The 23,227-nt window shown below is 39.0% G+C and overlaps 1 protein-coding gene across 5 annotated transcripts in view; it reads right to left on the reverse strand.

Annotated features, from left to right (window-relative positions):
- ZNF536 (zinc finger protein 536) overlaps window positions 1–23,227 on the reverse strand; it is a 575,107-nt gene that overhangs the window by 110,234 nt on the left and 441,646 nt on the right. The window contains exon 8 of one of the 5 annotated variants that reach the window (XM_075838403.1): window positions 13,792–13,832. The exons of the other annotated variants lie outside the window; for them this stretch is intronic. Within the exon in view, the coding sequence (XP_075694518.1) occupies window positions 13,819–13,832 (14 nt within the window). The 3' untranslated portion in view covers window positions 13,792–13,818. The remainder of the gene's footprint in view (window positions 1–13,791; window positions 13,833–23,227) is intronic. 5 annotated transcript variants of the gene reach the window in all.

Below are 23,227 nucleotides of genomic sequence, written 5' to 3' on the forward strand. Positions count from 1 at the left end.
ATAGCTAGAAGATACAATTGCAGCACCCCCAAAATGGTGATCAGAGTTGGGGTGAATATCATATTGACCAGTTCTTTTGGGCCTTTAATAATACAAAATGGGCTGACATGTCATTATTTCCTTACCTTAGGGACTTCTTTAGAACAGACTTTCTTTTTATAAGTAACTATGAGTTGGGGAAGCAGAACATGGTACCTTATTTTCAGGGGTCACTCTATTGGCTTTTTGGGGTGCTGTCATTGCAGCACATTTATTTTTTATTTAAGATGAAGATATTTGATGATAGGATTGCAATTGAGCAGATCAATGGCTACACACTGGTGATGCTTTACACTGCCGTCTGTATATGTAATGATTGTGTGGGGTTCATGGCATCGTGTCGTGCATTAGAGCGCCTCAACTTTTTGTATCATGATCAGGCAAGTTAGTTGAGGATGACTCTAATTTTCCACGCTCGCCATGCCATACGATTGTTCACCGCTTTAGTATTTCTTGGACACGTACGGTGTAAATCGCGCTCAGTCTCCGTATTCTATATTTTTTTAAACTTATGCTTGGAAATGAGTCTGAAGTTCTTGTTCTCATTCTGCGCCGTCGAGTCGATTTTTGACTTCTGCGGGTTGACAACGTCTCCAGCCGGACGCCTCTAGGTGGCGCTAAAGTTGCACAGCTTTGTCTTTTCCTAAGTACAATGAAAACATTAATTTGCTATGAGATAATTTTTGACGTAGATGTAAAATGGTGCCCATTCGAACTCAGTAATGAAGCATGGTGCATTTCTACAGCTCCTAATTTGACTAGTTAAATGACTCCATTACGTGTCTAACAGACAGAAGCAAATAATTTCTGGTCAGTTGATGCTCAGTTATCCATGTTATTTTCCTCCCAAAATAAAAGTCTGTAACCCTCAGTTTCTTTGTCTTGATCATTAATACAATTAAGGCAAATGTTCAGAGGAAGCAAAAGACAAAGCGTATATTCAGATCTTGATGAAAAGCCCAGATTGTCCCCTATTCTACACGGGCTTCAATACCGAGTCCTTATCGATCGCCAATACGGTGTTAGATTTTTTTGTCATTAGCGAACGATTAAATAAAAATGCTGGATCTTATCATATGATTATATAGAAGCCGTAGAGGCGAGCAGGGATATAAAAGCCGTCCCTCCAGCATCGGTTCTATTACATTTACTTAGAAAATGTCATAAGGCAATTTACTTACCACTAAGAAATAATAATTATTGCCATTATGTTCCATAAATGTTTCTTTCGCTTCCTGAAACAAACAGCGATACAATGTATCATTTTACACACATCGCACGCATATTAGGGGGGCACAGCTGTTTTCGTCCTTCTCTTAAGAGCCATGTGATTAAGTTAAGGGATATCAGATAATCTGAGGCTCTCGTGCTATTGGTTTTCCCGCAGACACAGCGGCTTTTAAGTTTTAAGTTTATGTAATGACATAGTTTATGAATCTGCCGCTAATTATTACAGAACACCTGTGGTCCGGGTTCTTTAAATGCATAATAAAAAAAAAGAAAATGGTTGCGTGTGCTCATCTGCCTAAGTAATAAGTATGATAATGTGTCTGTACTTATACACACATGCAAGCAGTATGTCCCACATGAAATATTGATGAAGTCATAAGCAGACAGACACGAATACAGACAGATTCATGGATGGACGGACAAATAGATAGATATTTGATACAGAGAGAGAGAAAAAAAAGAGTTTTGAAAGAGAGAGAGGTTATTTTTTTTTAGAAGGATATGTATGACAGAAAGTGAGAGATATAAGAAATAGATAGAAAACGATGAAATAGATGGATATATATATAGGTAGGAGATCGATATGAAAAAGATGTGAGAGATAAAAAAAAATCAATGGATGTGAGATATGAAAGAATTGTAGATATTAGATACAGATATGAGAGAAATATATATGATGGATGGATAAGAGATAAATAGATATGAGATATGAGAGATAGATAGATAGATATGAGATAGATAGATAGATAGATAGATAGATAGATAGATAGATAGATAGATAGATAGATAGATAGATAGATATGAGAGATAGATAGATAGATATGAGATAGATAGATAGATATGAGATAGATAGATATGAGATAGATAGATAGATATGAGATAGATAGATATGAGATAGATAGATAGATAGATAGATATGAGATAGATATGCGATAGATAGATAGATAGATAGATAGATAGATATGAGATAGATAGATAGATATTAGATAGATAGATAGATAGATAGATAGATATGAGATAGATAGATAGATAGATAGATATGAGATAGATAGATATGAGATAGATAGATAGATAGATAGATATTAGACAGCTAGCTATGAGATAGATCAGAAATAAGATAGGTAAAGTACATAAGAGATAAAAAAAGATATGTATTATTATTATAATTTTTTATTATTATTATTATGACGTTATATATATATATATATATATATGTTTTAAATCACCATCAATATCAAGTGCACTATACACATGGAATACAGAGGGCATAAATACAAAACATGAACAAGTGATAAAAATAAAAAAGTATAACAAACCTGAGCTTACTGGGTCCTGCCCGAGATAAGATACAAAATATATATGAGATAGATAGATAGATATGAGATAGATAGATAGATAGATAGATAGATAGATAGATAGATAGATAGATAGATAGATAGATAGATAGATAGATAGATAGGGACAGTCCTATGAAAATGTATTTTCCCCTTCCCAATTTCTTCTATTTTTGCACAGTTGTGACACTTATATTAAAAGTAGTTTCATGATCTGAATCATTTAAGACAAAGATAACCCAAGTAATCACAAAATGCTGTTTTTTAAATGATGATTTAATTATTGGAGGAAAATGCTGTTCAGCCCTAGCTGGCCCACTGTGAAAAAGGTCATTGCCGCCTTAGCTACTAAATCAACCAGTTTACCAAATGCAATTGACAATTGGGTTAAATTTTACTAGCCACAGCTAAGCATGATTACCGCCAGACCTGTTAAATTTAAGCCGGCTAGAAGGTCTCAAAAAGCCGCACATGATGCCATGTACTGATGAAATTCAAATACAGATGCCAAGCAAAGTCATTGACATCTATCAGTCTGGAAAGGGTTACACAGCCACTATTAAAGGTCTGGGACTCCAGCGAACCACAGTGAGAGCCAATATTCACAAATGGAGAAAACTTGGAACAGTGGTGAACCATCCCAGGAGTGGTCAACCAAAATGTTACCATCGACGACTGAACCAGGAGGTCACAAAAATATCCAGATGGTCATCGAAAGAACTGCAGGCCTCACTTGTCTCAGTTAAGGTCAATGTACATGATTCCGCAATAAGAAAGACACTGGGCAAAAATGGCATCCGTGGGAGGGTTGCAAGGCGCAAACCGCTTCTGACCAAAACAAACACAAAGGCACCTCTCATGTTTGACAAAAAAGCCCTAGATGACCCCTAAGACTTTTAGGATAATATTCTGTGGACTGATGAGTCGAAGGTGGAACTTTATAGGAGACCTGGGTCTCGCCACATCTGGCTTAAAGCTAAAACCACTTTCCACCATAAGACCATCATACCAACGGTCAAACATGGTGGTGGTAGTAGTGTGATGGTCTGACATGGTGGTGGTAGTAGTGTAATGGTCTGACATGGTGGTGGTAGTAGTGTGATGGTCTGACATGGTGGTGGTAGTAGTGTGATGGTCTGACATGGCGGTGGTAGTAGTGTGATGGTCTGACATGGCAGTGGTAGTAGTGTGATGGTCTGACATGGTGGTGGTAGTGTGATGGTCTGACATGGCGGTGGTAGTAGTGTGATGGTCTGACATGGCGGTGGTAGTAGTGGGATGGTCTGACATGGTGGTGGAAGTAGTGGGATGGTCTGACATGGTGGTGGTAGTAGTGGGATGGTCTGACATGGTGGTGTTAGTAGTGGGATGGTCTGGCATGGTGGTGGTAGTAGTGGCATGGTCTGACATGGTGGTGGTGGTAGTAGTGGGATGGTCTGACATGGTGGTGGTGGTGGTAGTAGAGTGATGGTCTAGGGCTGCTTTGCTTCTGCAGGACCTGGATGACTTGTCATAATTGTTGGAACTATGAATTCTGCAGAGAATCCTGAAGGAGAATGTCTGCCCGTCAGTTCATGATCTAAAGCTCCAGTGTAGTTGGGTTATACATCAGGATAATGATCTGAAGCACACAAGTAAGTCCACCTCTGAATGACTCAAAAGAAGCAAAATAAAGGTTTTTGAGTGTCCGAGTCAAAGTCTTGACTTGAATCCCATTGAGATGCTGTGGCAAGACCCTAAACGGGCAGTTCATGCTCGAAAACCCTCCAATGTAGATGAATAAAAACAATTCTGCAAAGAAGAGTTGTCAAAACTCCTCCACAGCCATGTAAAAGACTCATCGCAAATTGTCACAAACCTGTTATTAAGGTTTAGAGGGGTAATTACTTTTTCACATGGGTGATATAGATTTTGAATACATTTTTATCCTCAATAAATGGAATGATTATTTTAAGCTGCATTTTGTTTACTCTTGTTGTCTTTATCTTATATTAAACTGTTGGATGATCTGAAACATTGAAATGTGACAAATGATCAAAAGTAGAAGAATTCGGGTCAGGGCCAAATACTTTTTCACAGCACTATTGATAGATATAGATATAAGAGAGATATGAAATAGATACAGATATTATAGCGATATGAGGACGATATATACAGATAGATAATTAGATAGATATCAGATAGATAAATAGATATATAGGAATGAAAGATATAGATATAAAATATATAGATACAGAAATAAGATCGATAAAATACATATGAGAAATTATTATTTTATATATATGTTCATAACACCATTAACATCAACGGAACTAGACACATGAAATACAGAGCGTATAAATACATAAGGCCCTGTTCACATCTGCGTCTTGGGTTTATGTTGTTCTGTTCCATCAGAGGAGCAGACCAAAGGAAAACCAGAAAGCGACAATTCCGTTGCCACATGGACACCACCGGCGGGTGACGGAACCCATTGACTTTAATGGGTTCCATCGGGGTGTCTGTGGATTGACCAGAAATAATAGCACAGCATGCTGTGCTATTGTTTCCGGTAATCCCTGCCGTATCTGCGACCGACGCCGCTAACGGCGCCTTTAAAACTGATATAAACTGGGCCTAACGTCAACAAATGAAAAAACAGAGAGACAGACTGGTACAGAAGGAGAGGGGGTCCTGCCCGAGAGGGATTGCAATCTACCTGATCGATAAGTTTTTGTTCACCCCTTCATTTGTTCTCCCCATTCATTTACACAGCACATAGCGATATAGCTATATCGCTATGTGCAGCCACATACACACACTATAACGTTACTGCAGTGTCCAGACAATGAATATACATTACCTCCAGCCAGGACAGGATGTGTATTCAGAATCCTGACACTTCGCTAACACATTCCCGACACTACCACACAGCAAGCGTAATCTCGTTTGAAATGACAGTTTACAGCGTAATCTCGCGAGATTACGCTTGCTGTTCTGTAGTGTCGGAATTGTGTTAGCGAAGTGTCAGGATTCTGAATAGACATCACGTCCTGGCTGGAGGTAATGTATATTCATTATCATGACACATGAGTAGCATTATAGTGTGTTTATGTGGCTGCACATAGCGATATAGCTATATCGCTATGTGCTGTGTAACTGAATGGAGAGTAGTGCATGATGCTGATTGGTCACTGATTGGTCAGCGTCATACACTCTTCCGTACGACGCCCACTTGGCCAAAAAGTAAAACACGCCCAGTTGTTCATTAAGAAACTCATTAGCATAAAGCTAAAATAGGTCATAACTCCGTCAAAAATGATTGTTTTTCTAAATAAAAACCACTGCTGTAATCTACATTACAGCCGATCACATCATGTACAAGATAGGCCACTTATAATGTGGTGACAGAGACTCTTTAAGGTAGAAACACAAGAATTTTTCTGAGTTGCGTTTTTTGCGGCAGAATTGCTACGAACCTGCCGCTAAAAAACGCAACAACTGCTATTTGTTGTGGGTTTTACCTCCCCGTTGAATTGAATGGTGAAAACCCGCAACAAATAAACATCGTTTACTCAAATACAATTGACTTGCTGCAGAATAAAATTCCCCACCGCAGGTCAACAATCAGCGTCATGCACTTCTCTCCATTCATTTACACAGCGAATAGGGATCCTTTTAGATCAGTATGTTCTGTCTTATAATAACACATTAACAATACTGAAGTGGTTAGACAGTGAATAGATATTCCACGGGATGTCTATTCACAATCCCTGCACTTCGTTACTCTGTCTGTGGCAGTTACAGCAGAGTACGCGTAATCTCGTTGTAACCTGTCATTTACGCTTCCTCTGCTGTAACTACCACAGACAGAGCAACGGTGGAGTTATATCTACGGTGGAGTTATATCTACGGTGGAGTTATATCTATGGTGGAGTTATATCTATTTTGCCATAGTGTCCATGGAAGTATGTGATCTAAAACCCATGTAGGCAGTAACTGTCCCTATGTGTACTGAATCTATAGTAACAACATAGTACAATATCATCTGTAAATTTCATGCACTTGCTCTACCAAACATGTAATCTGCCATTATGTAATCCTCCTTCAGTTATTATTAGAACTTGTGGGATTTTCTGACTATATATATATATATATATATATATATATATATATATATATATATATATATATATATACACACAATTCACACACACACAAGATAAGTAATGATTCCACATAAATTCGTACTGATGCTGGTAAAAAATATGAAGATTGCGCCCCAAATCCGACATCCTTACAAAAAGTTTCCCCATTGGGATGCTTGCTAGTAAAGGGGTGTATATGGAGAGATATCTGGATAGTGATGGATAATCATCCCGCTGTTACAGATATTAATCATTGTTGTATATGTGTTTTTTATTATCCTATAGGCGAATGTAGCGTTTGATCCGTAATCACTAAGAAAAAAATACATCAGTCAGAACCGGTCCATTAATTGACATGCAAATACGATTAACAATAAATGCTATATCTATGGGCGGATTTATTCTTTTCTTTTTCCTTTCCTCAACTTTTCCATTTGCTTTCAGTACTTTACCTTCTACCCCTTACTTGGCCAGTAATGTTATTCCTTACATTGCCTTCTCTATACTTTTCTTCCTCCAATTCTCCTAGTGTCCTCCTTACGTTGTCCTCCCTGCCATTGCCATATTTCCTTCCCTTTACTGTTTGACATAATTAAACAGTATTTTTGTTCCTTCAATCTGTCCTATGCCTTCATTACATTGCCTTGCTTGCCTTTGTCTTATTTCCTTCCCTTTACTTATTTCCCTTCTTTTATTACATTGCAATCTCCTTCTTGCATTCCCTGTACTTTTCTACCTTCAATCTCACTAGTGTATTCCAAACATTGCCTTCCCTGTATTTTTGTACCTTCAACCCCACTAGTGTCTTCCTTACATTCCCTTCCCTGTACTTTTCTTCCTTTAGTTCTCCCAGTGTCTTCCTTACATTGCCTTCGCTGTACTTTTCTTCCTTTAGTTCTCCCAGTATCTTCCTTACATTGCCTTCCCTGTACTTTTCTTCCTTTAGTTCTCCCAGCGCCTTCATTACATTGCCTTCCCTGTACTTTTCTTACTTTAGTTCTCCCAGTGTCTTCCTTTACATTGCCTTCCCTGTACTTTAATTCCTTTAGTTCTCCAAGTGTCTTCCTTACATTGCCTTCCCTGTACTTTCTTCCTTTAGTTCTCCCAGTGTCTTCCTAATATTGCCTTCCCTGTACTTTTCTTCCTTTAGTTCTCCCAGCGTCTTCCTTACATTGCCTTTCCTGTACTTTTCTTTTTTTAGTTCTCCCAGTGTCTTCCGTACATTGCCTTCCCTGTACTTTTCTTCCTTTTGGTTCTCCAAGCGTCTTCCTTATATTGCCTTCCCTGTACTTTTCTTCCTTTAGTTCTCCCAGTGTCTTCCTTACATTGCCTTCCCTGTACTTTTCTTACTTTAGTTCTCCCAGTGTCTTCCTTTACATTGCCTTCCCTGTACTTTAATTCCTTTAGTTCTCCAAGTGTCTTCCTTACATTGCCTTCCCTGTACTTTCTTCCTTTAGTTCTCCCAGTGTCTTCCTAATATTGCCTTCCCTGTACTTTTCTTCCTTTAGTTCTCCCAGCGTCTTCCTTACATTGACTTCCCTGTACTTTTCTTCCTTTAGTTCTCCCAGTATCTTCCTTACATTGCCTTCCCTGTACTTTTCTTCCTTTAGTTCTCCCAGCGCCTTCATTACATTGCCTTCCCTGTACTTTTCTTACTTTAGTTCTCCCAGTGTCTTCCTTTACATTGCCTTCCCTGTACTTTAATTCCTTTAGTTCTCCAAGTGTCTTCCTTACATTGCCTTCCCTGTACTTTCTTCCTTTAGTTCTCCCAGTGTCTTCCTAATATTGCCTTCCCTGTACTTTTCTTCCTTTAGTTCTCCCAGCGTCTTCCTTACATTGACTTCCCTGTACTTTTCTTCCTTTTAGTTCTCCCAGTGTCTTGCTTACATTGCCTTTCCTGTACTTTTCTTTTTTTAGTTCTCCCAGTGTCTTCCGTACATTGCCTTCCCTGTACTTTTCTTCCTTTTGGTTCTCCAAGCGTCTTCCTTATATTGCCTTCCCTGTACTTTTCTTCCTTTAGTTCTCCCAGTGTCTTCCTTACATTGCCTTCCCTGTACTTTTCTTCCTTTAGTTCTAGCAGTGTCTTGCTTACATTGCCTTCCCTGTACTTTTCTTTCTTTAGTTCTCCCAGTGTCTTCCTTACATTGCATTCCCTGTACTTTTCTACCTTCAATCTCACTAGTGTATTCCAAACATTGCCTTCCCTGTATTTTTGTACCTTCAACCCCACTAGTGTCTTCCTTACATTCCCTTCCCTGTACTTTTCTTCCTTTAGTTCTCCCAGTGTCTTCCTTACATTGCCTTCGCTGTACTTTTCTTCCTTTAGTTCTCCCAGTATCTTCCTTACATTGCCTTCCCTGTACTTTTCTTCCTTTAGTTCTCCAAGGGTCTTCCTTACATTGCCTTCCCTGTACTTTTCTTCCTTTAGTACTCCCAGTGTCTTCCTTACATTGCCTTCCCTGTACTTTTCTTCCTTTAGTTCTCCCAGTGTCTTGCTTACATTGCCTTTCCTGTACTTTTCTTTTTTTAGTTCTCCCAGTGTCTTCCGTACTTTGCCTTCCCTGTACTTTTCTTCCTTTAGTTCTCCAAGCGTCTTCCTTATATTGCCTTCCCTGTACTTTTCTTCCTTTAGTTCTCCCAGTGTCTTGCTTACATTGCCCTCCCTGTACTTTTCTTCCTATAGTTCTCCCAGCATCTTCCTTACATTTCCTTCCCTGTACTTTTCTTCCTTTAGTTCTCCAAGCGTCTTCCTTACATTGCCTTCCCTGTACTTTTCTTCCTTTAGTACTCCCAGTGTCTTCCTTACATTGCCTTCCCTGTACTTTTCTTTCTTTAGTTCTCCCAGTGTCTTCCTTACATTGCCTTCCCTGTATTTTTCTTTCTTTAGTTCTCCCAGTGTCTTCCTTACATTGCCTTCCCTGTACTTTTCCTCCTTTAGTTCTCCCAGCGTCTTCCTTATATTGCCTTCCCTGTACTTTTCTTCCTTTAGTTCTCCCAGCGTCTTCCTTACATTGCCTTCCCTGTACTTTTCTTCCTTTAGTTCTCCCAGTGTCTTCCTTACATTGCGTTCCCTGTACTTTCTTCCTTTAGTTCTCCCAGTGTCTTCCTTACATTGCCTTCCCTACCTTTTTGTCCCTTTTCCTTTCTTTCATCTTTGTTTCTCTCATTTCTACACATGACATACTTTTGCAGTAATATTACTTAAATTCTTCCAGTGTCTTCCTTATATTGCCTTCTTTTCCTTTGTTCCATTCCTTCCATCTATTGCACTATTGCCTTTATTACATCCCCTTCTACTCTTTGCCTTCCCTGTATTGTTTTCCTTAATGTCTTCCTTACATTTCCTTCTCGTCACTTCTTCCCTTTCTGTCATTTACGTTTTGTTCTCCTCTTTTCCTCCTTTGTACAATTTCCACCAGTGTCTTCCCTACATTGTCTCTCCTGCTTTCTTCCTATTCCCTCCCCTACTTTTCTCCCATTGTTTTTTTCATCCCTTCAGATGCAGCAGAGGGGTAAAGCCATGAGGCTCTACAACAAGTAAAAATACAGTGTAGTGACTAATAAGAATATACACAATACTGTAATTAAGACGCTATACTCAGTCTTAGAACAAGGCAGGATAAGCATTAGAGAGCTGGAAATTCTAAATTCTGCTAATTACTTCACAAATGGGGTGCAGGAAGGGGTTAACGCTGGATCCGTCTGTCTGTGCACCTGTATTGGCTGGAATTAAATCATACTCCACTTAATATTCTCTATTCCATAAATACTCTTTGCACAAATGGATAAAGCGGCAGCCATTTATTTTACTCTGATACACATTTATGCTTTTGAATCCCAGGCACTAAATTTAAACACGAGCATAAAGACTTTCTGACTTAGTAAGTGAAATCGGAAGTAAATCACAAGTGCATACAAGACACAGAATAACAAGGACTTAATTATGACCACTGCAGGGTAAAAGAATCATTAAACTGAGCGGGGTGCGAGGACTATCTCAGCTGCTGCAGGCTGCTCTATCCTGCACCTGAGAGCTGCACCATCTGAATCTCATAATATTCTGCAACAGCAGGACTCGGCAACCTGTGACGCCAGCTGTTGTCGAACCACAACTCCCAGCATGTTCTGTGAACAAGAACGCACAGAACCTCTGCTTAAGGAATTGGCTTCCTAAATATTCATTTGTTCAGATAATCGGAAAAATATAGATGCGTCATTTGCAAAGATCACCTTTTTATCTCATATCTATCTCATATCTCTCTATCTATCTATCTATCTCATATCTATCTCATATCTATCTATCTATCTATCTATCTATCTATCTATCTATCTATCTATCTATCTATCTATCTATCTATCTATCTATCTATCTATCTCATATCTATCTCATATCTATCTATCTATCTATCTATCTATCTATCTATCTATCTATCTATCTATCTATCTATCTATCTATCTATCTATCTATCTATCTATCTATCTATCTATCTATCTATCTATCTATCTATCTCATATCTATCTATCTCATATCTATCTATCTCATATCTATCTATCTCATATCTATCTATCTATCTATCTATCTATCTATCTATCTATCTATCTATCTATCTATCTATCTATCTATCTATCTATCTATCTATCTATCTATCTATCTATCTCATATCTATCTATCTATCTCATATCTATCTATCTATCTATCTATCTATCTATCTATCTATCTATCTATCTATCTATCTATCTATCTATCTATCTATCTATCTATCTCATATCTATCTATCTCATATCTATCTATCTATCTATCTATCTATCTATCTATCTATCTATCTATCTATCTATCTATCTATCTATCTATCTATCTATCTATCTATCTCATATCTATCTATCTATCTATCTATCTATCTATCTATCTATCTATCTATCTATCTATCTATCTATCTATCTATCTATCTATCTATCTATCTATCTATCTATCTATCTCATATCTATCTATCTCATATCTATCTATCTCATATCTATCTATCTCATATCTATCTCATATCTATCTATCTATCTATCTATCCATCCATCCATCCATCCATCCATCCATCCATCCCACAATATTACTTCAAAGGATTTTCCCACCACTGAGAACCCCAAAGAGTGCTAAAATGGGGGAACCCCATCCTTCCTAAATGCAGTGAAGTAGAGTTGTATGGAGCAATATCATGTGGATGTGTGATAAATGTTTTGGTGGGAAAATTCCTGTAAAGGGATTGCATGAGATTTTAAAAACAGAATTGCTTTTTTGGTCTGGAAACGGCACCACTGTTGCCCAAAGACTCTTTCTGGTATTGCAGCTTAGCCGCAGTCTCCAACCTACTGCATACAATGTAGAAATCGATGTAATTGCTTTAGAAACACATTAGGGCAGATTTATCAGTCCTGTCAGTGGGGGTGGGGTTGGCGCTATGTAAAATCTGTCATTAATTGGTGCATTGCTTCAGTTATATATTCTCCACTCATTCAAGACATTAAGAAACATATTTTAAGTATTGTTCCGAACAGGTCACACCATTGTCAGTCCAGTCTACTTTTGAACTACAAAAATTAAAATTTATATTAGGTGGTGTATGCTTTCTCAAAAATGTCGCGGCTGTTTAATATATATGGTGCACGTCACTTGCAACATCCTTCAGGATCCTCTAATGCCAGTATTTAACATGAACATATAGATAAACCTGTCCTGGTGTTTTTTCTGTACCCAAAAGTTGCGATATTTCAGAAAACTGCTATTGAGAAGCTGTCAGGCTATTGTTTCTATACAATAAATGACAAACTTAATGCATTGGGTAAAATTCTCCCAAACGTTGACGGAAAAGCTTTATCTTTGAAAAACAATTTACAACATCAAAAATCTACTGAAATATTGAGTAACTTTGTAGATACTTTGTTTCTCTTTTACCAATGATCTCCTTTTCATTCCTGTCTATAACTGAATTCAAAATACTACTGGTTCCCTGTTACCAGAGAGCAGTGCATTGTGGGAGATGACAGCTCAGTCCTCAAGTCACATGTCTGACAAAGGGGTGGAGTTTAATCAATGTCTGTTTCCTAGGGCAACCAGCAGAATTTTGAAACCATCTATGTACGAGAATTGGAAAACAACATTTAATAAATAAAAGGGGTTTTCCGAGATAAAATGACTTGTGTTAATGCTTGTAATTTATTAATGTAAATACATTTGTGATAAACTTATATTTTCCAAATTGGCCCCGTTTCCAGATCCTGCCGTGGGGTACTTGTCGGCTGACGTCACTCTCTGGCCGCTGTGTTGATATTCAATTATTTTCCGGGTATACCACACGTCACTTGTGACGTACCGTGTATGGGCTGTTCTGTTGTACCACCCATAACGAGCATGCGCGGTCCCTGCTGTTTTCTCGAGAACAGCAGGGACCGCGAGAACAGCAGGGACCGCGCATGCGCGTTATGGGCGGTACAACAGAACAGTCCATACACGGCCCGTCACATGTGACGTGTCGCATACTCAGAAAATAATTGGCGATCAACACAGCGGCCAGAGAGTGACGTCACCCGTCAAGTACCCCACGGCAGCATCTGGAAACGGGGCCAATTTGGAAAATTTTAATTTATTAAAAAATTTATTTACATGAATAAATTACAAGAAATAACAGTCATTTTATCTCGGAAAACCCCTTTAATACAAAAACAGTAAAGGAAAATATTTTCTAAATTGCCCAACTTCTGTCCCGTAGATTTAATCTGTAAATGGTTCAAAGCAGCATTATACTCTAATTTACAGTGTCTATTTTTTTTTAATGGTAATTCTAATTTATACTATGTTTCTATCACAAAAATTTTCCAAAAATGTGTTATTTTCTCTTAAGAAATATTTACCTTCGATACAACATGAAAAGTTTGGACGTATTAGTCATTTAAAATTAAGTTATTATTTTGTTAGTTTGACGACTGAAGGCGATGTAGAATTTTTTTTTTCCATTAGTGAAAATGATGAGAAGGGTTAAACAAAAAAACTTATTTTAAAAATGTTGAAATAATACCTGTCCGTATTTTCTCTTGAAAGCCGGTCACTGAGAACCATCTGCCAGTAAGAGAGAACCAGTTACCACGTTGTAGAATAGAATGATACACCGTATTATTCAATGTTACACAATATTTTTGATGTGGGAGACCCTCCGTACTGAATTGGTGCATGTCGTGCGGTAATATTTACACTCGCGAGTACTGGGTGTTTGTATAGCAGATATGACCTGAGATGATAGACGAGCATATTGGAACCACGTAACAGCGTTTTTATTTTTCATACCACAACATGTGACGGTACCATGTGTCAGGGCAGGTCACATCTGTACGTTACGTGCTAGAGCTGCTCTGACATATGATGAGAGAATGTAAATATCACCATATCCGTGAAATGACAAAACTCACAGACACAAATAATGTTTCATCAGTGAATAATATACTTGCCTATATATGAGAATTACCATGTCAGGGCTGGTTTATCTGGTCCTATCTGGGTACCAAGGATCATGTCTGGGCTTCGGGCACCTTACTTATTATTTTGCATAAAACAAGGACAGATCGCCTCCGAAAAAAGGAGGTAGAATGGGTTCCCACCTGCGTTGGTGTGTTCCGCTGTTCTGCTCCGTCAGTGGAGCAGAACAAGGGAATGACGGAACCAACGAACCGTTGCACAACAGATACCGCCGGTTGCCAATGGAACCCATTGACTTTAATGGGTTCCGTTGGCTTCTCGTAGGGTTGTCCGTGATTTCACCGTACACAGTAGCACAGAATGCGTCGCTACTGTCTCCGGTATACTCCGGCAAAACCTGCCGGATCTGCGACGGAGACCCCTAACGGAGCCTGAGACACCGATGTGAACATAGCCGTAGCTGTATGAAAGTACATGGACCTCCGGATATGCCTGGGAAGTAGCTTGAAGATCGTGAATGAGTTGTTCAAAATCTGCATCAGAATCCACCAAAGCTTCTCTTACAATTTATAGTACTGATGGCCTCTTATGTCTAAGAAGGGTGTATGGATCCTGTTAGTGACCAATGCTTTGATGAGACTGCAATCGGTGCACCCCCTATGGCAACGTCACGTCAGGATAACACAATAACGTGTGGGTTTTGTTTTTGCTGCAATTTTATTTTTTTTAAATTCTGGCAAATACCCACTGATTTCTTTGCTGTGATTTTTTCAAAAAGTTTAACAAATAAGAAAGCAAATGAATGCAACTTAATAAAAAAAAAAATTACATGACAATTGCTCACTCCACTTTTTAGTAGTATGATGATGATGATTCTTATTATAACTTTTATTTTTATCGCCGTTGCTTATTCTAAAAATACGAAAACCCCCAAAAAAATCGCTTTATTGGCTTTTTCCCTGTGCTCCAAGCAAGCAAGAGGTTAATGATTCCCCAGTAATGCAGAGCATAGAAAATATGTTTCTGTCATCAGAAACACTTCCATATAAGAGTTACAATTCAATTCAGTTCCTGCCAAAAAATATTAATATGCTTTAACAAAAAAAATAAAAAATAAAAATACGCACTGTGTTTCCATTAGAATTCCATAACTCTATGTAATAGTGATTTTTTTTTCTGCATCAGATCTGCAGGGATTTCTACTTATTTTTTTTTATCATGGAAGAGGCCAGTCAAAAAGAAGAAAAAAAATGTTTCAATACTAGAATGTCACGCTTATCAGGCTGAATTTGCAAAGTAGTAGAGTGCCCCGAGGGCCATCCCCAACGAAAACATGATAATCGGCGCTTTTATTGTGCACATCTGTGGTGGTGGGGTCCTTGTACAACCTCTGCACACCCTAACACTAAACCTGCTACACCACTGTGAGCTACTGGGCAGGACTTGGTTAAACATCAATGGGACTGGGTTCCATTCTGGATTATACGAGTTATGTCCCAAAAGTAATGGGAATAATTTCCCAAAAAATCCTTTTACTCAAAAAACATACAATTAGACTCGATCACCTTCAAAGTAAGTCCCCTGGGACTGAACACATCGATTCCAGCGCCGCTGCCATTCTCCGTAGCAGTGCTGGAAGTCTTCATGTGAGAGGTGGCTGGTGGCCCTCGTAGCGGATGGTGTCCTTTCAGGTGAGTTTTGATTTTGGGGAACAAAAAAAAAGGTCACACGGTGCCAAGTCAGGGCTATAGGGTGGGTGAGGAAGGGTAAGGATCTTTTGTGTGTCAAAAACTCATGCGGGCTTTGTTCGGTCGAGGTGAATTCGGAGTGTGCCATCCTGAACTCTACATTTTTGTTTCAGGATCGTACTCAAAAACCCAAGTTTCATCTCCAATAATCCCGCTACGCAATAAGTCGGGCTCAGTTGTCACACGATCCAACAGTTTTTGTGAAATGAACTGACTATTCTCCTGCTGCTCATCGGACAAGTTTTTTGGAAATAATTTTTGTTACCTCGAATATGGGCCTTCAGATATAACATTATATCAAAGTTTAGCAATTGGGGCCACTACATGGCCCCTCCAAATACTAGTCTGAAGACAAGGGCTGTAAATTAGTCATCCCCATGATTCCTTACAAACCCGAAAAAGTTTTGCTTCACTGAGGCCCATGCGGACGTCGGAGCGTTATCGGCAATACCAAATGGTTAAAAACAGCAGAGTTGGCACATGTGGCCATTGGCTTATGTAGCATGCTGTTTTCTGCCCTCAGTCAGCATCATATTGGTGCTCTGCCAGGTACAAATAGATTTATACTCCTTATAGACTATTATTTCCATCTAGGTAGAATAATGTAGACTGAGCATAATGTACAATGCATGAAAATACTGTCACCTAGGAACGAGGCGCAAAACGCAGCATGCCCCAGTGATGCCATTCAATTCTTGTAGACCTGCTAATACATGTGACTGGATCTACCCAAACCATTCTTCAGTCCTATTTCTCCATATAGCTGCCTACATGTGAGATTTCCAGCTGTTAAGCTTGTATCCATCCATCCTGAAGATAAAGATAATTTAGTTACAGTTCTAAACTAGAGGAATTACATTTTCAAGCACTTACAAGGATATTAGCAATGTGATCATTGTGTCTGAATTCAGCTGCAACAGTCATATGCTCGGGCAATGTACATATCAATAAGGACGCATTAGTGGCTGTTAGATATAATATATTTTCGGAGTCCAGTTCTCATGACATCATGGGAGGATGAGAATACTCAAGATTTAAATTGCTGCTTAGTGTCCCTGTTGTTAAGGACTGTCATCGTTTCAGGTCTGGAGGACTAAGAACAACAGAGAATAAAATAGCTTACTGGGGGCGCTGTTGCATTGGTGTCTTTGGAAATATTTGCCATCAGCAGAGGTTAAAAGTGGTGCTGCAGGTGACAAAATAATGACACTTTGATGAGATTTGAAGGAATCTTCCACTAGAAATGGTGCAATGGACAACAAATACCTTTTAAATATTTATCTCAGAATCTCCTTAAACATAACATAAGACAAGTATGCAATGAGTACATTCGGCCTTAATATATCATTAAGACCGTTTCAACCCATTAAAGTGACATGCGGACTATTGTCATTAAGCAAGTAGCTCTAGGAAATGTTTATTGTCCTACTTTTATTTAAATGTGTCAAATTTTAAATAAGAACTGTTTTTTCTCGACATTTTCCCTATTAAAATCGATGGAGAAAATTACCACAAAAATGCCAGTGATAGGGAATTTTGAAAATGCAGAAATTCCTACAAATCAGATTTTCTAAAATCCCATCCCTTATATGTAACATGTGAACAGTGCTAGACCAATATTCAAATTTGAAATTGTGACACCTTTTAAGCCCTTGCTTGAGGAAGGGGGCGGTCCCCCGAAACGTCGCACAGGTGTTGTCAGACGCCGACCCTCCACACGTGTTGTCTCTGCTATCAGCGAAAGCCCTGGAACTGGGAAGACTAAGACGGAATTCTAACCAGGACATTTCCAGGACTTTAACCTTCTAATGGGTAAAATGTTTTGTACACATTTGGCAATGTTCATGCCTTTGTTTTCTGTCAATTGATATGGAAAAATATTTAATACAGTTTTCTACTTTTGACACTACTGTCTGGATTACTATAGTGGATTACTATTGCCTGTTTTCTATACGCTAGGAATGCCCCCAAACCATCCAAAAACGCCCATTTTAATGCAAATAATGATAACCCCTTTTTTTTGGTCCAGTTTGCTGGACAGTTCAATGGGAATTGGGGCTGTTGGCAACTATGCCTAGTGTGGCAGAACATATAAAACCCAAAGTCCATGGAGCCCAAGTCTCCTTCCAGTTCTGTTTTTCTCCTCTCCTTCCTTCTTCTAAACCCCTCGGTTTTCATCATTTCTGCTCATTTCTTTAATCAAAAATCTGCACAGTAATTGAACATTAATTGCCAAAAATTAAAATTCAAATGAGTTCTTGGCTTTGTGCTTTCGAGTGAGGTTACCTGCTAACAACTGCGTGTTCTCCACCATAAATACTTTAAATAATGATTATTTATACCTTGCCGGAGCCGTGCCAGGGGCTGCCGGCCTCTCTATATAAACGCTTGTGCCTGTCCGAGGTCTATACGTTGCAGCCGTCTGTTTTTTGCACCTTCATCACGCTCAGTAAACAGTCTCCACCTTTAATTCCTAAGAATTAGCAAGACAAAATGTAATTTTCAAGTCTTGTTCTCCATCATGATATGTTTCTCTTTCAGAACACGGTGCTGTCATATTTTCCTACTGTGCCAGCTGTTCGTGTTCCTGCCACCATAGCAACCGCTGTGAGTTGGTTGAATGTAGTGCCAGCCAATTGGGCACCTGTGCTAGCCTGCACCCCCCCCCGCCCTACCACCTCCTCCACCTGCCGAACATGCTAGTCTTTTTTAATGCTGCCGTTTTCTTTCAGTGTAATGAGGGGATCAGTTTACTGGAGAGATTTGCCCCCCGGTAAAATCAGGACCCGGCAATAAGCAGCAGTGGGTTGTGTGGCTGAGGAGCTATAAGGAAAGGTCAGCCAGGATTAAATACACCACAGTGGCCATGGCCGAGGCCATAATAAGGGTAGGGCTTTGTTCACATCTAAATGTCATGAAGAAAGGGCGGGTGAGATCACAGCTCTGAGGGTTGTATAGGCTGCTGATATTAATGTAGCGATCAAAACATCATCTGCTTCAATGTAGCAACCTCCAAATCTATTGATTTACCACTTGAGTCGTGTTTTATAGCAAAGTGACATTCGAATCACAAGAAAAGTTTATACACCCTGTATAATCATCGGGGAGACGGGGAAGTATTATTCTATACTACATGTGTGTGTATATATATATATATATATATATATATATATATATATATATGATTTTAATTAGTTTAATGCTGGTACCTACCATCCCTAAGAATATGTAGGTTTAGCCCCAGTTCTGGGTGTATGTGCAGCGCAGGTTTTCACCTCATAGAGGTCGCCTTGTCGTGGCAGGTGGGCTCACACAATTTGATCAAAATGTGTGCTAGGAACCTCACTATTGTAAGTAGATTTAGCAGTAATGCATATTTATTTCTATTTAGTGGCTTAGGTGGCATTAGTGTTCGCAGTGTGCGGTCACCATTTTCTTGTCTGCTATATATATATATATATATATATATATATATATATAGAGAGAGAGATATTTATATATGTACAGAATGTGTGTGTGTATATATATATATATATATATATATATATATACATACAGTGAAGGAAAAGATGTATTTGATCCCTTGCTGATTTTGTAAGTTTGCCCACTGTCAAAGACATGAACAGTCTAGAATTTTTAGGCTAGGTTAATTTTACCAGTGAGAGATAGATTATATTTTTAAAAAAAAACAGAAAATCACATAGTCAAAATTATATATATTTATTTGCATTGTGCACAGAGAAATAAGTATTTGATCCCTTTGGCAAACAAGACGTAATACTTGGTGGCAAAACCCTTGTTGGCACGCACAGCAGTCCGATGTTTTTTGTAGTTGATGATGAGGTTTGCACACATGTTAGATGGAATTTTGGCCCACTCCTCTTTGCAGATCATCTGTAAATCATTAAGATTTTGAGGCTGTCGCTTGGCAACTCGGATTTTCAGCTCCCTCCATAAGTTTTCGATGGGATTAAGGTCTGGAGACTGGCTAGGCCACTCCATGACCTTAATGTGCTTCTTTTTGAGCCACTCCTTTGTTTCCTTGGCTGTCTGTTTCGGGTCATTGTCGTGCTGGAAGACCCAGCCACGAGCCATTTTTAATGTCCTGGTGGAGGGAAGGAGGTTGTCACTCAGGATTTGACGGTACATGGCTCCATCCATTCTCCCATTGATGCGGTGAAGTAGTCCTGTGCCCTTAGCAGAGAAACAGCCCCAAAACATAATGTTTCCACCTCCATGCTTGACAGTGGGGACGGTGTTCTTTGGGTCATAGGCAGCATTTCTCTTCCTCCAAACACGGCGAGTTGAGTTAATGTCAAAGCTCAATTTTAGTCTCATCTGACCACAGCACCTTCTCCCAATCACTCTCAGAATCATCCAGATGTTCATTTGCAAACTTCAGACGGGCCTGTACATGTGCCTTCTTGAGCAGGGGGACCTTGCGGGCACTGCAGGATTTTAATCCATTACGGCGTAATGTGTTACCAATGGTTTTCTTGGTGACTGTGGTCCCAGCTGCCTTGAGATCATTAACAAGTTCCCCCCATATAGTTTTCGGCTGAGCTCTCACCTTCCTCAGGATCAAGGATACCCCACGAGGTGAGATTTTGCATGGAGCCCCAGATCGATGTCGATTGACAGTCATTTTGTATGTCTTCCATTTTCTTACTATTGCACCAACAGTTGTCTCCTTCTCACCCAGCGTCTTACTTATGGTTTTGTAGCCCATTCCAGCCTTGTGCAGGTTTATGATCTTGTCCCTGACATCCTTAGAAAGCTCTTTGGTCTTGCCCATGTTGTAGAGGTTAGAGTCAGACTGATCATTGAGTCTGTGGACAGGAGTCTTTTATACAGGTGACCATGTAAGAGCTGTCTATAATGCAGGCACCAAGTTGATTTGGAGCGTGTAACTGGTCTGGAGGAGGCTGAACTCTTAATGGTTGGTCGGGGATCAAATACTTATTTCTCTGTGCACAATGCAAATAAATATATATCATTTTGACAATGTGATTTTTTTTTATTTTTTATATAATCTCTCACTGGTAAAATTAACCTAGCCTAAAAATTCTAGACTGTTCATGTCTTTGACAGTGGGCAAACTTACAAAATCAGCAAGGGATCAAATACTTATTTCCTTCACTGTATGTATATGTGTATATATATATATATATATATATATATATATATATATAAAATATACTCCTAGTAAAACAAAGGGTCGGAGCAGCACTGTGGTTTATATACGCCCAATAGGGCCGGTGCTAAGCTTCAGAACAAGGCGTGACCTCTACTTATACTATAAGGCATCAAAAAAGGAAAGCGAAGCAGCACTCAAAGAGAAGTGGGTTTATTCACCAAACATCCAGTGCAACGTTTCACCTTCTCTATGAAGGTGTTTTCAAGCTTGAAAAGAGAGAAGATGAAACGTACTGGATGTTTGGTGAATAAACCCACTTCTCTTTGAGTGCTGCTTCGCTTTCCTTTTTTGATGCTATATTATATACTCCTATATAAAGGGAGAGAGAGATGTGTGTGTGTGTATATATATATATATATATATATATATATATATATATATATATAAAGAAGGATGTACATAGAGGTAGACCATGCAACTGCTATGGGGCCCCTGGAGGGAGGGGCCAAGTCCAGGTGAGAATGTGTGCAGGGATTCTCTCTCTACATACCCTTTAATGTTGGAAAACAGAAGTGAAGGGAATTTACCCAAGGATCATGGAAAGAAGGCAAATAATCACCAAGTCCTCCGGTCCCTGGTGGTGCAGGGTGCGGACAAGGCTAAAAATTCAGTTTTGCAAGAATATTAGGGACTCTCTGCAACCCCAAAGCTATTTCATTACCTGGGTTCACTGTTCTGGAGATCTCATGGTGTCAGAATGCACAAAGTAAATAGTTCAATGACAAATCTAACTATCTATCTAGAACACAAGAAAAATGGCGACAGCACACTGCGAACACCAATGTCACCTAAGCCACTAAATAAAAATAAATATGCATTACTGCTAAATTTACTTACAATACTGAGGTTCTTAGCGCACATTTTGGTTCAATTGTGTGAGCCTACCTGCCACGACAAGGCGACCTCTATGAGGTGGGAACCTACATTGCACATACACTCAGAACTGGGACTAAGCCTACATATTCTTGGGGACGGTGGGAACCAGCATTAAACTAATTACAATCACCCAGGGCAGAATGGGAGGAGAGCAAGATCAAAAAATGGAGGCAGTCACTAACCCCACATATATACAACACATAAGAATCAAGAGAGTTTTATCAGCACATTCCAACAACGCCAGTGACTGCAAATATACAGCACACAAGAAAATGGTGACAGCACACTGCGAACACCAATGTCACCTAAACACTATATATGAAAACATATGCGTTACGTGCTATCTATCTAGCAGATATAAAAAAATGGCGACAGCACCCTGCAACACTAATGCCACCTAAACCACTAAATATAAATAGATATGCACTAAAGCTCAATCTACCTACAAATAGGGAGGTTCTTAGTGCACATTATGATCAAAAAGTGTTAGCCCACCTGCCACGACAAGGCGACCTCTGTAAGGTGGGAACCTACGCTGCACATACACCCAGAACTGGGACTAAGCCTACATATATATCTGGGGATGGTAGGATCCAGCATTACTAAACTACATAAACTAATTACAATCACCCAGGGCAGAATGGGAGGAGAGCAAGATCAAAAAATGGAGGCAGTCACTAACCCCACATATATGCAACACATAAGAATCAAGAGAGTTTTATCAGCACATTCCAACAACGCCAGTGACTGCAAATATACAGCACACAAGAAAATGGTGACAGCACACTGCGAACACCAATGTCACCTAAACACTATATATGAAAACATATGCGTTACGTGCTATCTATCTATCTATCTATCTATCTCATATCTATCTATCTATCTATCTATCTATCTATCTATCTATCTATCTATCTATCTATCTATCTATCTATCTATCTATCTATCTATCTATCTATCTATCTATCTATCTATCTATCTATCCCTCCATCTATCTATCTATCTATCTATCTATCTATCTATCTATCTATCTATCTATCTATCTATCTATCTATCTATCTATCTATCTATCTATCTATCTATCTATCTATCTATCTATCTATCTATCTATCTCATATCTATCTATCTATCTATCTATCTATCTATCTATCTATCTATCTATCTATCTATCTATCTATCTATCTATCATCTATCTATCTATCTATCTATCTATCTATCTA

Source organism: Rhinoderma darwinii, chromosome 9 (genome assembly GCF_050947455.1).
Source record: "Rhinoderma darwinii isolate aRhiDar2 chromosome 9, aRhiDar2.hap1, whole genome shotgun sequence".
In the NCBI taxonomy this organism is placed as follows: Eukaryota; Metazoa; Chordata; class Amphibia; order Anura; family Rhinodermatidae; genus Rhinoderma; species Rhinoderma darwinii.